Genomic DNA, 17,427 nt, shown 5'->3' on the forward strand with positions numbered 1-17,427 from the left:
GTTCCAGGATGTTATGGCAAGTGTCAAGGTGCCCACACTGAAGGTCTGAGGTTTGTATTTAAAACCAATTACTTTCACTGTAGCACAGGAAATAACTGCAGAGAGTAACTGATGTCCTGCTAAGACATCCAGAAAGTCTCTTGAGATGCTGAACAGCATATTTTGTGATTTCCATGGTACCCACACTTGTGGATGCCAAAACCAGCAGTAGGTAAGCGAATGAACATCACACAGTCGCTCTTTATTAGCTCATTTTTTTTCATGTTGTACAAAGCCCAACAAGTAGCAATTAAAGAAGGAATTTTTGACATTTCAGAGTGAGTCAAGCTTGGAAGAATACTGACTGATGTGGTGTCCACAAAGTTCAGGCTCTTCAGGCTGGCAGAGGAGTTAAAGCATGTTTTCTTATTTCTTACATACCTTCCTAGCCTCCTACAAACTGCCTAGGGGGATGGGAGGAGTATTAATTGAATTCAGGTTTCTTGTATCTGTTTCAGTTAGGAGTTGCAGCTGGTCAACACAGAGAACCTTTAGTCCTTCCAGTTGCTAGACCCTCCTGAAAGCAGGAGAATTAAGGAGGAAGGTCCACTGAAAGTCAGTTAAGGAATCTGTGTGATTAGGGGAGTTTGGGGGTTTCAAAGTCCTTCTTAATGTATGAGAAGGCTGCTGTTCAGTGCTCCTCAATTTGTACCTTCTCCTGGCTGAACAAGCCCCACTTGCTCTGCCTTTCCTCAAAGGGCATGTCTTCTAGGTTCTGAGCACCTTAGTGATCCTTTGCTCAGCTCTCTCCAGTATTATTTCCACTTCCTGGTTTTGGTGGGGTTTTTTTTTGGTTTTGTTTTGGTTTTTTAAGTTCACAATATTTGGAATATGGTCTAAAAAATGCTAAGCAGAGGAGGTTAATCACTTCCCTCCTTCTGCTAGCTGATATTGCCCAGACTGCTGTCTAATCTTGCTTGCTGCCAGGTCCACTGCTGGCTCGTGTCCAGCTTACTATTTGCCAGGGCATCCAGGTTCCTTCTTCAGAGCTGCTTTCCTGGGGTTGTTCCTTCTTAGGTGTAGGACTTGGTCACCCTACTCCAGCTTATCCTATTAACATACAGACCTTGAGCTTCCTTTCAAGGGCCCATGAGATCTCTTGGTTTTAAACACAAGGGGTTTTGCCTCTTTTCAAACAAAATACGATAGGATATTCCAATTATACAATTACAATGTATGCACAGTTACAACTCCTGCTCACTGACAGTACAATTAGAACAAGCCTGGCTATACTTCTCACCATGCTAACTTTCTTTAATCAGTAATGTGCATATTGCTGCTTAAATTTGCAAACTGCTTTGGAACTCATACTAGTAATAACACTGCAGTCAAAACACATCACTTTCTATTAATATATTTTTGGATGCTGCCTTTTTTTTTTAGTTTGTTTTAAAAATGGTTTTCAAAGCATATCTAATAGATACTTAATAAAATCAGAATAAGGCTGTTTCGTGCAGTGGAAGCAAAAAACCTTCATATATTATTATAAATTGCTGATGTACCACAACATAAAATGCACTGAAGACAGGTTGCAACCATAAAGTATTAAGATGTCTGTAACTAGAAATAAACACTATCTTTTAGGACAAATAGAAAGTAAGAAGTGATTCATACACAGAAGCTGACAAAGATTAAATACATCGATATGACAAACTTGGTTCTGCATTGTAGCAGAAAATTACACATGTTGTAGGAAGAAAACCTTAATAAAACCTATATCTGAGGAAAAATAAAACCTGATGTGATAGAGAGGGAAAAAAAGTAAGTCCAAATCAGAGCCTAAAATTTCCTGGTTCTGGTCCCCTAAGTGTAGACACTGAATTGTTTCTATTATTGTCTACAATAAGGGAAGTTGTAAATGAAGCAATTTTCACTGAGACACTTAAAATACACATAGCTAGGAATGCCTGAGGGAGAGACAGAGTAACTACAGCAGTTGTCTCAGATTTAACAGATTTGATTCAGATCCTACACAATCCTCAGAACAGTTGCATCAAGTCTGGCCACAGATATACTTTCCCAGCTGGAGGAGTAGGTGTATGCCCCATATCTTCACATGGCAGAGAAAGCCTCAGGGACTTGGCTTCCCATCTGTATGAATGTTGATAATACCATATTTACCTCACAGGCACGAGGATCTCCACACTCAGCTTTGGGAAGCTCATAGCTAACGTGGTAACTCTGACAACCATGCAATAACCTAAAGTTAAGACCTTAGTCTCATGAAAAATCACCACGTGACACCTTGAAGTCACCATTTACTACTCTCTTCATTCTCCGATTTGTTTGGCACTGGAATTTATCTTAGGAAGGTCTGAGTTTGTGCCAAAGTATAGACTGAACTCCTCCAAAGGAAGTATTTCCTCCACCTAACAAATGCAGAACACTGCACCAGGCAGCACTTGGCCAGGAAAGAAATCAGTCATGATAAGCCTGCACAAATATTGACTTGAAGTTACAGACTTGCTGATGCCTTATGGCAAAGGTACTCTGTTGCCAGGGGTAGAAGTGGCAGAAACACAAGAACTCTTCTTCCACATCATGCTGTCAGAGCTTTTACCTTGCTCATCATCTTTTTAGCACCTGTTGGGTTTTGCTTTAGAATAAAAGCCACGATCATTGCCCTGTAAAATGCACCTTCTTCCACTGTCCCTTTCTAATGCTTTTATCCCCTCTTATGTCACAAATAACTACTACTGACATATTGCAGATGAGCATTTTATGAAAATTCAGATGCTGACCATTAGGAAGCAAAGGCAATGCTGTGAAGAATTGTGGTTGCAAAAACGTACAGTTACCTTAGAGGTTGGCAGAGACAACGATGATCACTATCAGCTGTAACTGGTAACTACTAGCACCTCATTTAGGAAAAGACAGTCCAAGTTATGGAGACTACAACTTAACCAAAATCACAGAGATAATTTCTGTTTTTTAAAAATGTATACTGATAATGCTGGTTTTTAAAAGTAAATTTTCACTAAACAAGAACATCTCTGTGGAGAAGGAAATAAAAAGAGAGCCCTCATAACTCATGTTGTAATCCAAACCCAAGTTCTCTTCCTAACTCTCAGTGTCTCCAAAATCCAGAATGCACAGATGCACAAGAGCTGACCTGTCATTTGGTTTATCCTTGGGACAGGGTGCCAGAGGGGAAACAAATAAATCAACAAGAAACCATGAGATTCAGCATAGCAGCAGCTTCGCTTCCCCATAGCTGGTGGAAGGCTGGAAAATGTACAGGATTCCAGTTCTGACCAGTCATTAGATTTAATCAGCAGAACTGCTTTCTCAGAGAGCAGTTGTAGGTCTTTAAAGCTATATCCAATTAAGTGAAGATCACGCATAACATCAAAGAGGAAAATCACATGCTAGCAAAGGGCATGCTGAGCAGTTATTCATTAACTAGAACATTCCCGTGGCAGAAGTTTTGTAAACATTATGAGCAACTGGATTTCCATGCTTAACAGATACCCAGGAACACTACGAAAGACTATTTCCAGTGCTATATGCAAATTCTGCACATGTCTACTCAGAAGTTGTGGAAGCACTGTGGTATTTTTTATGGTACATATTCACACTTAGAGTATGGTTTTAAAACCTAAGCATGCTACTAGTCAATGATTTCCTTAGCTAACTGAACACAGGCAGGGCTCACATCTCAAGTCTCTGGGCTTCTGATTCAGGAAGAAAAAAGGAGAAGATCAAGGTGGTTGTTCTGCCACCTTGCTCCCTAAAGAACAGCCCGAAATAAAGAATATCTCAAAAAAGCCCACCTGCCGCTCTGGCTCCACCACAGCACAAGTACTTGGTGAGCCAGAAGATTTCAGGGAGAAAAAAGCACTGAGGGCTGATGCTTTCACAGAAGGCCCACACCTGTACGTGTGTTCTCCCAATGTGCAGCAAAGGATCCCTGTCCTTTCAAGATAAGTTCTGATTTTATGGGCTATACTGATCAGAAAGGGCCAGTTAAGGTCAAAGGAACTGATCTCAGCTTAGGATCTGGATGAGAATTTTAAGCAGCTCTCAATCTCAATCAGTAATTCACTGACAGTGAAAATAACAGATCAGATGAATGGCTTTCAACAGCAGGGTTGCGAACAAAGGTCCTGGAATAACACAAAGAAGTGGCTGTCGTGGGCACATAACACCTAATATGGAGTTTTAAATTATTATTTTCTATCAGCTTTCTGCTCAGATGTTCCCCAGCAGTAAGTGCTGTTTTGAGTGGATCAAACGCAGGGAGTATTTTCTTCTTCTCTACAAAATTTTGTAATGTAGAGGGGAGGAAAAAATCTCACCAAAACCAGTGGCAGCAGAATTTTGTTCCTGCCTGAATAATTTTCCTTCCTTCAAGCCTTCTCCTACCCCACAGTCAGTGTGATGCCAGCAGTAGAGAAGACAAGACAAATTTCTGCCCTGGAGTTTAAAATATTTGCACACTCAAATAACCTGCTTAGGAAAAACAACTCTGAAATAAAAGTAGAACTAGATACAGGAAAGAAAAGAAGGCAATTTTAAAAACTTCCCTGGGAACTTATCACAGTTGATCACATCAGGCACTATTTCTCCAGCCAAAGCCAATGCCACCTCCTCCTCCAAAACTCTGCCCATGCAAATTCACCATTCCAATGAGTGTTCTCACCACTGCATGCCACCCTCAGATACTGCTTTCTCCACTTATCCTGCATGGTCTCTCCAGAGGTTCCTGTGGTGGAACTTAACCAGAGAGCATCTTTTCCACACTGGAGTTTAAAGATGTCTCTGTTCAGATGCTGCCCTCTGAGCACTGACTTCTACGATGTGACCTCCAAACAAATCTGACATTTAATTTTCTGGTGCCAATCACAATGGAAATTTGATCTGGATTTCCAGGAAGGGTTCTACACCTGGTCTCATTGGTGAAGATCATGACATATCTCTGTCTGAACAAAAACTGTCATGATTCCCTTCCCCTTACAGTGACTAGCCAATGATTTTCCCTGGTAATTTTATTTTCTGCATCATGTTGCATAGCTTAGAACTAACTAATCTGCTTTATGAAAGTATAGACTAGGTTTGTAGAAGGCTAGTTTTGCCTTTTTTTTATACTTAAGTACACAATTTGCAAATGAAGTTATAGTAATTCTGTATGCCAATTAATAAGACACGGGTAGGTATCCTAATTTGTCTGTGCAACCTTAATGAAAATCCAGTTAATGTTCATCTTTCTGTTGACTTTGGCAGGACAAGGACATAGTGAAACAAGGACATATGCCCCCAGCATTCTGCAGGTCTGACCAAGGGGCCTTAAGACAACAATCTTGACAGAAATGTGTATAAGAAAGCAACTGAAACATATGACACAGAGAGGAAAGCAAATCAGCAGCATCACCTCCATCATTCTGTCTCTGCCCCCAGCGCTGCCGCTTCACTTGGAGTTTTAGACACGGACAGCTTCCGTGTCAGAACATACGGAGAAAGAATCAACAGCTGAAGCTCTTCTTGGAGCAGCTAAGGCTGTAGCTAGGCACAAAGGCAGCTGTCTGCAAAATTATCAGTTAATCCTTTATTCGACTTCCAAACATTTCTCAAATAGTTAAGCGTATGAACTGGGCACAGGCAGCTCTAATTCACACCAACACCTTGAAATGCAATACACATGCACATCCTCCTGGCCAGCCTCCAGCAGGACGGGAACTCCAGCAATCAAGGGCCTTGGGGAGGGGGGCACAGGGGGCAAACAGCTTTCAGTGCTGTCTCAGCTGCAGTTCTGCAGTGAGCCCCTCACTGGTTGTGATATCTCGTTTCAAGACATCGCCCCTGACTGCCTGCTCACACATCCCTCAAAGGCAATGACGTCACCACATCACTACTGAGGCTGGTGAGCAAAGAGCTGCACGGTCTTGCAAAAGGGCAAATGGCAGCATGAAGGAACAGTTGAGAAAGGAGCAAGAGAAGATGACAGAATATGTGCAAGCTCTGTACAAAATAATCTCTCACGCTTCAAAACAACATGACAGCTTAGCCCTTTCACTGGTATTTCTCAGTTCAGCATAGCTTCTAAGACAACACCAATGTCCTCCTCTTCCCCTACACAAAGTTTCTGTCCTTGTCACAGAGACAGTTTCTGCCCACCCATCTCAGGTGCTGTGGCACCTTACCACCACTTGTCATATCTCTTTCTTAGACATGTGTTTCCCTTCCAGTGCTTCCAGCTGACATATTACAGAATCCAGCCTCCGCTTTGCCCTCCTTCCCTGAGTACTGCCATGGTCTGCTTCAACAGGAGTATGTGCACTGCAGAAGAAAACTGGCTTTAAACACCTCCATGCAGCAGGTGAAAAGGCAAATGGAGGCTGCAGGGCAGCATGATGAAGTGACAGTGCATCACTTGCAACAGGACAGTGCACTGTAGGGCTACACTTCAATCCATCAGAAATCTCTGAGACCAAGGACTCGGTCTTCTGCACAGAGGAACATTTATCACGTTGCTTTGGTCCCTTCTCTTCTACCCCCCTCCTACCACACAAATAAAATGCAAGCAGAAACTCTTTTTCCTGATGTTCTGCCAAGACAAACAGGCAACTCGGAGCATCACAGGTCTAATTCCCCCAGAGCTCTCACTTAATTTTGCTCAGAGGCACTGCAATAATCTTGTCTCAAACCACCTCATTCCAGCATTCATAGGCTATTATGTAGAGGAGACAGTATCAGCTGGCCAGCTACAAACAAACGAACAAAGAAGTAAATAAATCATTCGTGGAATGTTGGCATCTGCATTGTTTAATGTCTTTTGTTTCGGTACTCTCATCTGCCCCTGCACACACATCCCCCTTTTGACTTGTAAGAAACCACGGCTTCACTAGCAAAGCAGAACGCAGTGACAGAACGGACCTACCTTTACGGAAACTAAAACACCGCTTAATTCTCCTATAAGTAGTTTTAGGAATGAAAGGAGCTGCTGCTAAGGCACCTGGGCTGCGGACTCCAGCATTTCTGTCTTCAGGCATCATACAGGCCAAGCCCCCACGTCCCTCCAAAGCTCTCCTTTACCAGCTGCATCCAGACGAAACACCACGACTGCTCATCGTTACTGACTGCTGAGGAGTTCTTATAATAGTGTATTTTCCTCTGGAGCTAGCAGATTTGTGGTCTTCTAGATCTTGGGTAGGGCTCGAAATGATTTTAATGTTCTCTTCCCTGCTTCAATTTTGCTTTGGGGAACAATTTCCTTCCATCTATTTCCTTTCGTTTCTTTTATTTCCTGCGGTGAGACAACTGCCTATTATGCAATGTCACAACAAAAGAGTTTCAGCAAAAAGATGTATCTTCCATTCAAACAGAAGTGCCTGAACAGACGGAGGGGGAGAAAGACCTCTTTCTCCCAGCTGGAACTGGGGGCTGAGCGGCAGAGTCTCTATTCCACAGGATAAGGTCAGCACTTCGCGGTGTTCAAGGGGAAAGAGAAGAACAATACCAAAAAGGCCACTGAAGAATCCTCCAGGATACGACACTCCTGGCTGGCACCCTCTATTTCTGCAACCAAGAAGCAAAAATAACAGCCCCTTCGCCCGAAAAGCTCTTTGTCCGTAAGAGATTCCTTTCGAAAGACCTTTTATACACCCAGCTCCTCGTGTGATGCTCTCGTGGGCTTCTCGCTCGTTTTATTGCCTTCGAACTCCCAGGAGCTCTCACGGGAGAGGCGCGTCAGATGCGGCAGCAGCGCATCTTCGCCGGCAGGATCCCGGGGAGCTGCTGAGGAATACGTGCCTCCGGACGGGGATGCGGTGTTGGCTGGCTCCCTCCGGCCCCCGGCCAGGCGATGGCAGCCCGGCCGCCGCCGCTGCCGTGTGCGTGCAGCAGGTGCGGGGGAAGGAGGCGCGGGAGCCGCCGCAGCGCAGGTTTGGCTGCTCCTCCGGGTGACTTTGAGTTGACTTCAGGCGGCTGTCATGTGCGGCTGCTGGAAAACCGAGCGGGCTGTGCCTGGCTCCTGCAGGAGGTGCCAGACCTTACACCACCAGCCCTGCTAAAACGCTCATGCTCCTTCTTCTCCCTCCCCCTTAGTTGCAGGCTCTGTAAAAAAACTGCCTTTTAAATCTAATCAGGAAGGGAATTTCATGTGCAAACAGGCATTGCATGCCCTGCCTCATTTACATTTCTTTTCCCTTTCAGATTTTTCTCCACAGTCACCTTATTCTTTTGGTGCAAAAAACAAGCTGTTTCTGATCACCTTCGCAGAGTCCCACCTGCCCCCCTCCTGCCTGCTCTTTCTAGCACAGGTTAACAAATAACAATTTAATGATATGGTTAATCATTTACAAAGCTCCTTGCTCTGGCACCAGGAGTCCTCTCACACTGCCAGACAAACTTTAAATATTAGTGGCTCACCAAGATTCAAACACATCCGTAACATGTGTGCTCGCACACCCACACAGAGCTTGCTTACAATGCTTAAGAAAACCAGAAAATAAATTCACATGTTACTCAAAAAGTGGCACTTGACTTGTGTGACACTGGACTATTGTGGTTTACCATCTAGTACTGAAATTTAGGAAGCTGTTATAAAACTAGTGTTCTGATTAATTAGCTGTTTGAAATAATTTTGTCTTGTAAATTTGTTACTGGATAGTCTCCATCATGTGACTGCAATTTTTCTCTATCTTGTTTATAGTATTTGTAACATATAAAACCATTTTTAACTTCAGCGGCTACAGCTCATAAAAGCAGGCTCTTAAGACAAGCCAGAAGTGCCTGTCTTTAGAAGGGTCAGACTGTTGCAGCAGCTGTAGAAACATCCTTGTAGCAAAGGATAATAAAAATATAAGTGTCTCAACATTCATAATTACAGAACAGTTAACAAAGCTTATTTACACTTGTGAAGATGGCTCAGACTATCGAATAAAGTAGTTAATAAAATGGGGGACATGTTAAAAACAGGGTTCTTAATGGTTACAAACCCCATGATACTGCTTTTGCCTTATTATTACAGCCAAGCCTTCTCACGTTTTCCACGGAATTAACTGTTTCCTTCCCATTACAAACAACCCTGAGTCAGAGTATTTGCACAAGAAATCCAATAGCAAAAACAAGAAGAACACGCTTCCAAGTGTTTTAACTACAAAGGAATTGAAACAGTGATGCAAGGATCGCTCCTGCTTTGTTTTATGCAAATCAGCATGCAAAGTCTCCAGAGAGGTGCCTCCTTCAGCAATTGGCATTTAATGTGCCTAGAACAATGACAGTGTCCTGAGAATTTTCATAGTGGCTGAAAGGATTCCCAGCTGTAAATCAGAAATAGCTCTTGCCCTATAAAAGAAATGAGGAGCTGGTGAAGAAAGCACAGGGTCAGGACTTGGGAGATTTGGTTTCTATTTGTAGCTCTGTGCATGGACTTGGGCTAGAAACGGAGTTTCACCTAATCTCAGCTCCCTGCCTCTAACACGTAGAGACTTCACCACTTGCAGAACAGCAAGGCTGCCTTTCCTTATTATCTGCCACAGAAAGATATTGTGGTGTTGGAAGCCAAGTTCAAAAAACCACGAAGACACTCTGAAAAATCCAGTTCTGTTAAGTCCCCAAATTTATCATTGCCACAGCAGCTTGTGCTGCTACCTCACTGGAGTAGGAGAATATTGAGGAGCTCAACACGAGGCCTGCTTCGCAAAGAGAAAGCTGGGTATGGGTAATCTTTGTGCTAATTAAAATAGCAGATTTCTTACCTAGCCTAATTACAAGAAGACTGTGCTCCTTGCACCTTCCCTCTCCCAAACCAACTCAATATGCCTGTAGCAGATCACGCCTTTTAAGACAAACTTTTCACTTTGTGGGTTTTGGGGTTTGTTTGGGTTGGTTGGGGTTTTTTTAAGCATCCTCTTATAAGACCTACATGCCCAGACTCAGGACTATGCCCACTTATTTAACACATGGAGCCAGATCCCAGTGAGACTACTGCTTCGTACCACCCTCCCAGGGCACATTTTCCCAGGAGGAGCCAAAGAAAAGAGATGTTTCAGAGATGCCAGGCAGGCCCTAGCTGACCAAGTCCCTCAGCGCGGTCGAGTCCATAAGCGAGGCTGAAATCCTCTCCTAAAAACTGTGACCTGAATAAAGCACAAAGGAAGATGGGCGGCTTAGAAGAAAAGTTTTCTTTAAAATGGTAGTTTCCTTCAGTCTCTCCCTCCTCCCTCCTGTGGGGTCTACCTGGCAGTTGAGAAAAAGACATTTGCAGTCAGAAATCACAGTTTTCAGTGCTAACTGCACTTCTCAGTCATGAAACAGCACAGACCATCCTGCCTTCCTGATTTCTCCAGCAACCTACAGACAAGACCAATTGTTTGATGCAATACCGGGTGCTCTTTCACAGTAGGAAAATATTTCTGTCCCTAGACTTAAGAGATTTGAGAGCTCCAAGGAACAGACTGATTAACGTATAGACATTTTGTGCAAGTGTACCAATCATATTTGTATTACAGTAACAGAGACACTATCACCAGAATAATAATGAAATTATTATAATAATTTGCAGCCCATTCAACATAAGAGAGCTTTTTAAAAAGACAAGTAGACTTCCAACAATACATTTTCATCCAGTACTATTGAAATTACTGGACATGCCAATCAAAATCCTGTACTGCTAGTGCTAATATTCTGAGGCATAGCTTTATATAATACTATTACTGGTCTTAGCTGTCACTGGCAGGAGAATCGCTGACAGCTTCTCATAACAGGCATTTATGAAACACATGGATGGTCTTTCAGCTGGTGATCAAAGGAATTACCCTTTCTCTCCCTGCAGGAAAGCTGATTTCACAGAAGACCAATCTTCTGTGAAAACTTCTCCTCACACTATCGTGTGCTATCCTCATCAAGGGAAGTGCTTCCAGACAGTTTAAAGCCTTTCAACTGAGCCCTCTGCATGGAAACATGCCCAATACCTGCATTGCAAATGAAAACAAAAGGGTTTATTTACTCCACTTTTCCGGAAAGATCTAGACCATTCTCCACTTCAGAACTCTGGCTGTGACTGGGAGACAACAGAAGAACCCTTATGTGTCTTTTGTGCATCTGGGAGCCCTGCATGTTCCCTCCCTGACTCACCTCCTCCAAAGGGTGCCCATATAACCCTGCGGATGGATTTCACCCAATCCTCCATGTCATTCTGCGTGCTCGCCATAAGGAGGTACGTCTCATGATTAGCTGTCATCCGCTCTCGGTCTCCTCCTGCAAGAGAAGATAATTGCACTTAGAAACCCTTTTGTTTTCCTGCCCAGCCAAGCTCCTGCCAGTCTGGCTGCTGGAAGCACCGACAGCGGCTCCACAGCAAGCAGACATGGATACTCTGCAGTGGAGTGTTTATCATCAGACGTGGCATGAAAAGAAGGTCCTGTAAGTACATTCCCCATCAGACAGTGAGAAGCTGTCATGCTTCCAAAAGGAAATGAGAGGATAAATGTCATCAGTAAACAAAAACAGCCCCATGCTGTTCCAAGAACCACAGGGGCCCACACTAATCTGTAACTTGATACATACACTGGAAATTCTGCAGGCGTTACTGTACCATGGAGGAGAGAATAAATGCAGAGACAGATAAGGGTGCTTTGAACAAGTGGGGATGACTCCACTCTTATTTTCAGGAACACAATGTGTCACATTCATAGCAATAACATTTGATACACCCAAGTGCTGCTGTGGCTCTCTAAGGAGAAGGCAGCCGACACTTGCAGCTGACATGGTACAATCTGCTGCCTAGGACGGCTCTGAGGATTAGATTAAAAGGGAACACACTGCCTTATTTTCCTTTATTTAAAAGATGGGCACACAGTAAGAAGGTCAAAACCAGCACTTGGCTTGCCACAGTTCCAGGTTTTCAGACTTGTAGTCCTGCTTCACTTCCATTCTCATGGGCACTGTGTTGGTGCAAGAACACATGGATATTCAAACCACCTTTCCAGGCAGAAGGGCAAATCCTTCCAGAAGGAGAGTGGCATTTTGAAGCCCTTTCACTGAGCCAAGAGCAGGCACATGCACTTCACACACAAATGCAGTGCACCTAGAAATCCTGTGAGCCCTGTGTTCATCTCTTTCCAGCTTCTTACATTCCCATTTTTTATCCTAGTCATATCTAAAGTAAACATCTTTGTTCATTACAGCAGGAATACTGTTCCTGGAAGGTCTTCTGAAGAGTGCCCTGCTTAGTGCTGGGCATAGAGAACAGCTATGTTTCTAAGGAGAAATTTCTCAAGGACTGGAAAATCCAATCATGACTTCCTGGCACAACCGTTCGGAATGAACCTAGTCCATGCTTTACAGAATCAGGGCACACAACTGTAAGAGGGACTTAACTGAAAAGTTAACCTTTAAACTTGCAAGTTTAAACCTGATAAATGCAAAAGCCAGATTTTCCTAGACACAGGGCAGATTGTACAGAAGACTTATTCTTAAGGTTTACATCATTATTCAGAACTTAAATTTAAACTTGGAGGTAAACAGAGACTCTTTTTCCACAGACAAAATACCGCCATTCCATACAGTACCTTCCCCAAAATGACTTCCAAACAAATAATTACCAATACATTTTAGACTATACCACAATTTAAAAATCTAAAGAATGCTGATTTTTTTCTAAGACACAGTAGGGATGAACCTATTTTTAATGTCAACACTAGAGAAATATCAAGATGAGTTAAACTGCTGGTTGGGTTCTTTTTAATTATTTCAGTAACTAACACAAGCATGGTACAAAACATGGATCTTACTTCTAACTTTATGTTCCATTGTTTTTACCTTTCAAGAATTAGAGGATAAGGGTATAGGGACAGGGAAACATTAGCATCCCAAACAGTAGCACTCCTCATCAACCCTGCCTAGAACAAAACAAGAGTCTGGAAATTCACTCCCTATTTCTACCTTTTACATAACCATCTTGACCAGAAGGAGGATGGATCTCTCGTTCAAGCACAGAGAGGAGACATGTCATTGTCAACAGTTTACTTAAACTGGCCTAGTTTACGTATCACCTAGAGTTTTCATCCTTAAAAGGCCAAAAAATAAAGATAATAAAATCTCAATATCTTGTCACAGCTATTAAATATAATAGTAATAAATACAGTATAGAGAAAAACCATGCGCCATAGTTGAGTCTTTTTTGTGGCTGATAAATACTGGAAAAAAATATTTATCTTATCGTATTGTACTGTAGCTTCTTTTCATTTTAATGGACAAGGATCCTGTGAGGTGTCATACAAAAAAAGTCCAAAAAATATGCATACACCTAACATGTATCAGATCCAGGAATAAAAAAAAATGGTGATGTGATCCTCTTACTAAAGAGACAACAAAAAAGATGACACGTGATGGTCCTCCTCTCACGTGTCTCTCAGATCACTCCATATTCTTTTAATAGCCTGCACATTTAAATTCAGCAGATTATGTAGTATTTGCTCAACAGATTATGTAATATTTACCGAGTTATCACGTTATGACAAATTGCAGGGTGTTCTCCACATAGACTGGATTAATCCCAGAAGTCTGGCTAGTTCATTTATAGTGTGAATTCCAGAGCAGTAATTTAAATGAACTCAGATAAACACCCACTCAGCCAATACACAATCAATCTGTGTTTAATTTTGCAGAGAAGGAAAGCAAAATGTGCGGTTACACCACCTTGTTAGGAGAAAGCAAAGCTTTCCCAGCAGAAGGAGCTTCATCATTTTATAGCAATTCTAGATCTGACTATTTTGTAATTCAATTCCTTTCTTTCAAAACACGATATTAAATCTTGAAGGGTTTTTTCTCCTACTTGTGTATTAAATGTAGTTGTTATTCATTAACTAGAGCCTCAATAGAAGATTTTTGGGGATACAAGAGCACTTGGATGTGTGTTTTAGTGCAAGTGTTAATTTTCAGTGGGGCTACATTTTACAAAATTGTTAATTTACAAAATTAACAAGACTGGGGGACAGACAAGAAGAAATGACCATGATTTGGGAAAGAGTCATCTCAGATAAGAAATACCAGAAACCAAAACTGGAATTAGAAGGACCTCTCTGAATCTTCAGTAGGTCTGCAGGACAGTTCTGAAAGACACTGGTTAACATCTCAAGTTTGTTTTTTTTTTTGCTATTAATACTATTGTTATGATTTTAATGAAGCACGAGTAGGTCACAATCTCCAAAAATCAGACATCTATTCATACCACAGATACCAGCATTAAGTACATCAACTTGAAAATGGTGCTCACTGCATTTGCAGTCCAAGAAATGCCTAAGCCCACGTGTTGTGGCCTGCTTGTGAACAGCCAGCTCAAGGGGCTGGAATATGAACTCCACCTTTTTTTCCCCATCTTTTTCCCTTTGTTACTTTACAGGTGTCACAGGACTTGAAGGGAGCAGAACCCAGATACCTGACCAAAGAAGTTGACTCTGGTATGTTCAAGATGAAAAGCTGCTGTTTACAGGACTGATGTGTACATCCTGTTTCTCCAGCCTCTGGTAACAGCCAAAAGTAATTGGATCTATACTGTTTGGAGTCTCAAAACCACAATATGCCATCACACCCTGTTGTTCCTGCAGCCCTGACCAATCCCTAATCTGTTTTGTTTTCTTGGCAGCATCAGAAATGTACTCCTATTTATTCAAGAAATTTATGCATAACATCCATGTGGAGGGGAAACACTGGAACAGCACTGTACCACTGTGAACAGGTCAGATTTCTCCTCCTGCCCCTTTGGCACCAGCAATGACCTAGAGGTGCCCAGTGGTCCATCCTGTCCTTGCCTGCTGGTGTGGGGGGGGGCTTGGTGACCCACAGGCTGGTGCTGCCACCAAGCCAGCACCCCTCCGGTACCAGTGAGGCCAGCGATTTTAAGAACTCTTGCCAGCACCCATAATAAAAAAAAGAAAAAAAAACCCCACGATTAAAATACGGAGAGGCCAATTCCTGCTGGGACCCACTCCGCAGGGGAAAAGAGAGGTCCTGCAGCACCACACCACACACTGGGAGAGGCACCAAGAGGCGGAGACTGCATTTAAGGGGGATTGTTTCCTGAATGAAGTACCAGCCTCGACAGCTCTCCAGCTTTTTATCGCCCATCAATTAAACGAGAACGAACAGACATTTTGGCATTCAGTTTGGGGGGAAAAGGGGAGGGGGGGGAAGGAGTCGTGAAAGGTGTTTTTACTTCGGAGATTCTTCCTGTCTCACCCAACACGTTTCCTTTACCTGGACGCACCAAAGCTAAAGTCAGAATGAAACACTGCCTTGTCCGTTTAAAAGCATCTTGGATTTCTTGCAAACAGTAGCTTCAGCATTCTTGAGAATGGAATGCAAAAGGATTAAATTCATACCGACTGTTTAAAAGAGAATTTTCTCCCAGGAGGAACATCAAAAACTAGGATTAATCTGATTTTTCTGAGCTGAGAATGTCATGGTAATCTCACAAGAATATTCAAATTCAAAAAAAAAAAAATAAAAAATTGGGGAGCAATTTCGAAGTGAAACAGTTCCCTACTCCCTTGTGCAGTTCTTTTAGCCACAGCTCCTGTCTTAGCCATAGTTTCTGAAACCCTACTCTCAGGGAACTGAGAGTTCCCTCAGCTTGGGAACTGAAAGAATATCAAAGGCAGACTGACCTTACAATTGAACCAACTGGGGTTTTTTTTTAGAAACATCCTCCTGCTTGGATGCTTCACGTTTGTTTCCTCACGAAAATGCTAAATAGTAAAATTTTAGCCTTCTGCTATTTCAGATGAATATTCTAAATGCACCTCCGGTATCCAAACAGAAACTCCTGGCTACTGATCACGTCACAAAAACCCATGCCATATACTTACAAAAAAACTTAGGAGCTGATATTCATTAATTTCTTAAAATCTTGCCTTTGGAATCCTTTGTTTACTTTCTACTCCACCCTGTTTTTACCTCTTCCAGTTGTTCATCAGCATATTTCTGCAGCACACGTGCAGTGAACAACACTGCCCTCTTCTCCCACACCTCCCTGTATCACCTGAAGCCTCACAGCTGCACCAGCCTACAAGGTAAAAGAGCTGCACCTTATAAAACCGATACTCCATGTAAATTGTTTGCAACTCAGAAACGTGCTCATCTGTGCTTTGCACAAATCTTCCAAGTGCAGCTTGATGTAGAAGTGCCATCTTCATGTGCAGTGAAGTAGGCATGCTCTTCTCTGTTGAGGGGTATGATAAGACTATGTAACTTCTTGTTCCTGATCAGGACTCCAGTTAGTATTTCGTCACAAGTAAAACTCCAATAATTATTATAGAATCTATGATTCTTCCATTACACTTTGCGTTCTTAAATTTCCCCCCTTTTCTGCAAATGAACTTCACATTAAGTGACATATTTAACTTATTTCTCTGGGAGAATCCACCTGAATTTCCTCTATCAACTTTCATTTTACAGCATTTGTATTCAGACTTTTTAATCCGAAGCAGAAAGCATTTCTGCAAGCTGTAGAGCATATTAGAATATCAGAGAACAAGATGAACAACCTTATTTTTTTTCCTAATGAAACTCCTTGTTGAAGAACAAAACAGAAATTATGATTACCCAAGCTTGATAGTAACATAACACTAACCACTGCTGCTTTAAGCACAGAAGTCTGACTTGACATACTGATGAGCTACTAAAAGACAGTTCAAATTCACATGTATGTCTTTCACATAACCAACACTGGCAACTCCGGGATCCATCCTCCCCAAGTGACATAAGGAACTGTTAAACTTATAATCAGCCCGATTTTAATGAAACATAAGAACTCTTCTGCTGGGCACTGCCTATGCCCATGAACCCTGTGCACCCCGAGTCTGGTGAAAACCATGCATAGGTGTCTTTCAAGGATGATTTGGGTTCCTGCACTGGGCTGATAGGGGACAATTTGTCCTTCAAACTGCCCTCAAACTGTTAGACGAGTTTAAACACTGAAGTGTTTTTAGTTCATTCCAGCTGGGGCAGTGGAAAAGTCTAACTGCAAAAAGCTTGGTCAGAGCACAGGTTGAAATTTGCAAAGTCAAATGAAGGAGCTGCTCCGGAATGCAGTTGTATTTTAATGAGATTTTAATGTCTTATTGGCTTTGGGATTCACTGAGAAACCTTTGTTCATAGCAAGTGAGAATCTATGTTGAAGGCTTAGCAATGACCCACTGCATCTCACATGGCCAATTTAAAGATCAGAAAGAGACAAAGCTACTTGAAACCTGCCACACGTTTTTTGAACTGCGCATACTGCTTGCTAAGCACTGCAGGTGTGCTGGTGGAGAGAAGGCCAGGGCAATGAATTTTTGCATATCAGCTGGAGACTTCTGATGAAGCAACATGGAGCTTGCAGACAGGAGCTGTTCGTATCTGGTTTTTTTCTGTTTGTTTATTTATAATTCTTAAAAGCTTCTTTAT

General features: G+C 42.4%; 1 protein-coding gene across 7 annotated transcripts in view; it reads right to left on the bottom strand.

Moving 5' to 3' along the window:
* ARHGAP24 (Rho GTPase activating protein 24) overlaps nucleotides 1-17,427 on the bottom strand; it is a 173,871-nt gene that overhangs the window by 23,595 nt on the left and 132,849 nt on the right. For 5 of the 7 annotated variants that reach the window (XM_008933745.2, XM_018073679.1, XM_018073669.2 and 2 more), the window contains one exon: nucleotides 11,116-11,238. In XM_008933745.2, coding sequence (XP_008931993.2) covers nucleotides 11,116-11,238 — 123 coding nt within the window. Of the gene's footprint in view, nucleotides 1-6,916; nucleotides 7,813-11,115; nucleotides 11,239-17,427 lie in introns of those variants that run through there. The other 2 variants (XM_008933746.3, XM_018073690.2) reach the window with 2 other exon arrangements.

Source organism: Manacus vitellinus, unplaced genomic scaffold (genome assembly GCF_001715985.3).
Source record: "Manacus vitellinus isolate BGI_N305 unplaced genomic scaffold, ASM171598v3 scaffold_0_pilon, whole genome shotgun sequence".
Classification (NCBI taxonomy): Eukaryota; Metazoa; Chordata; class Aves; order Passeriformes; family Pipridae; genus Manacus; species Manacus vitellinus.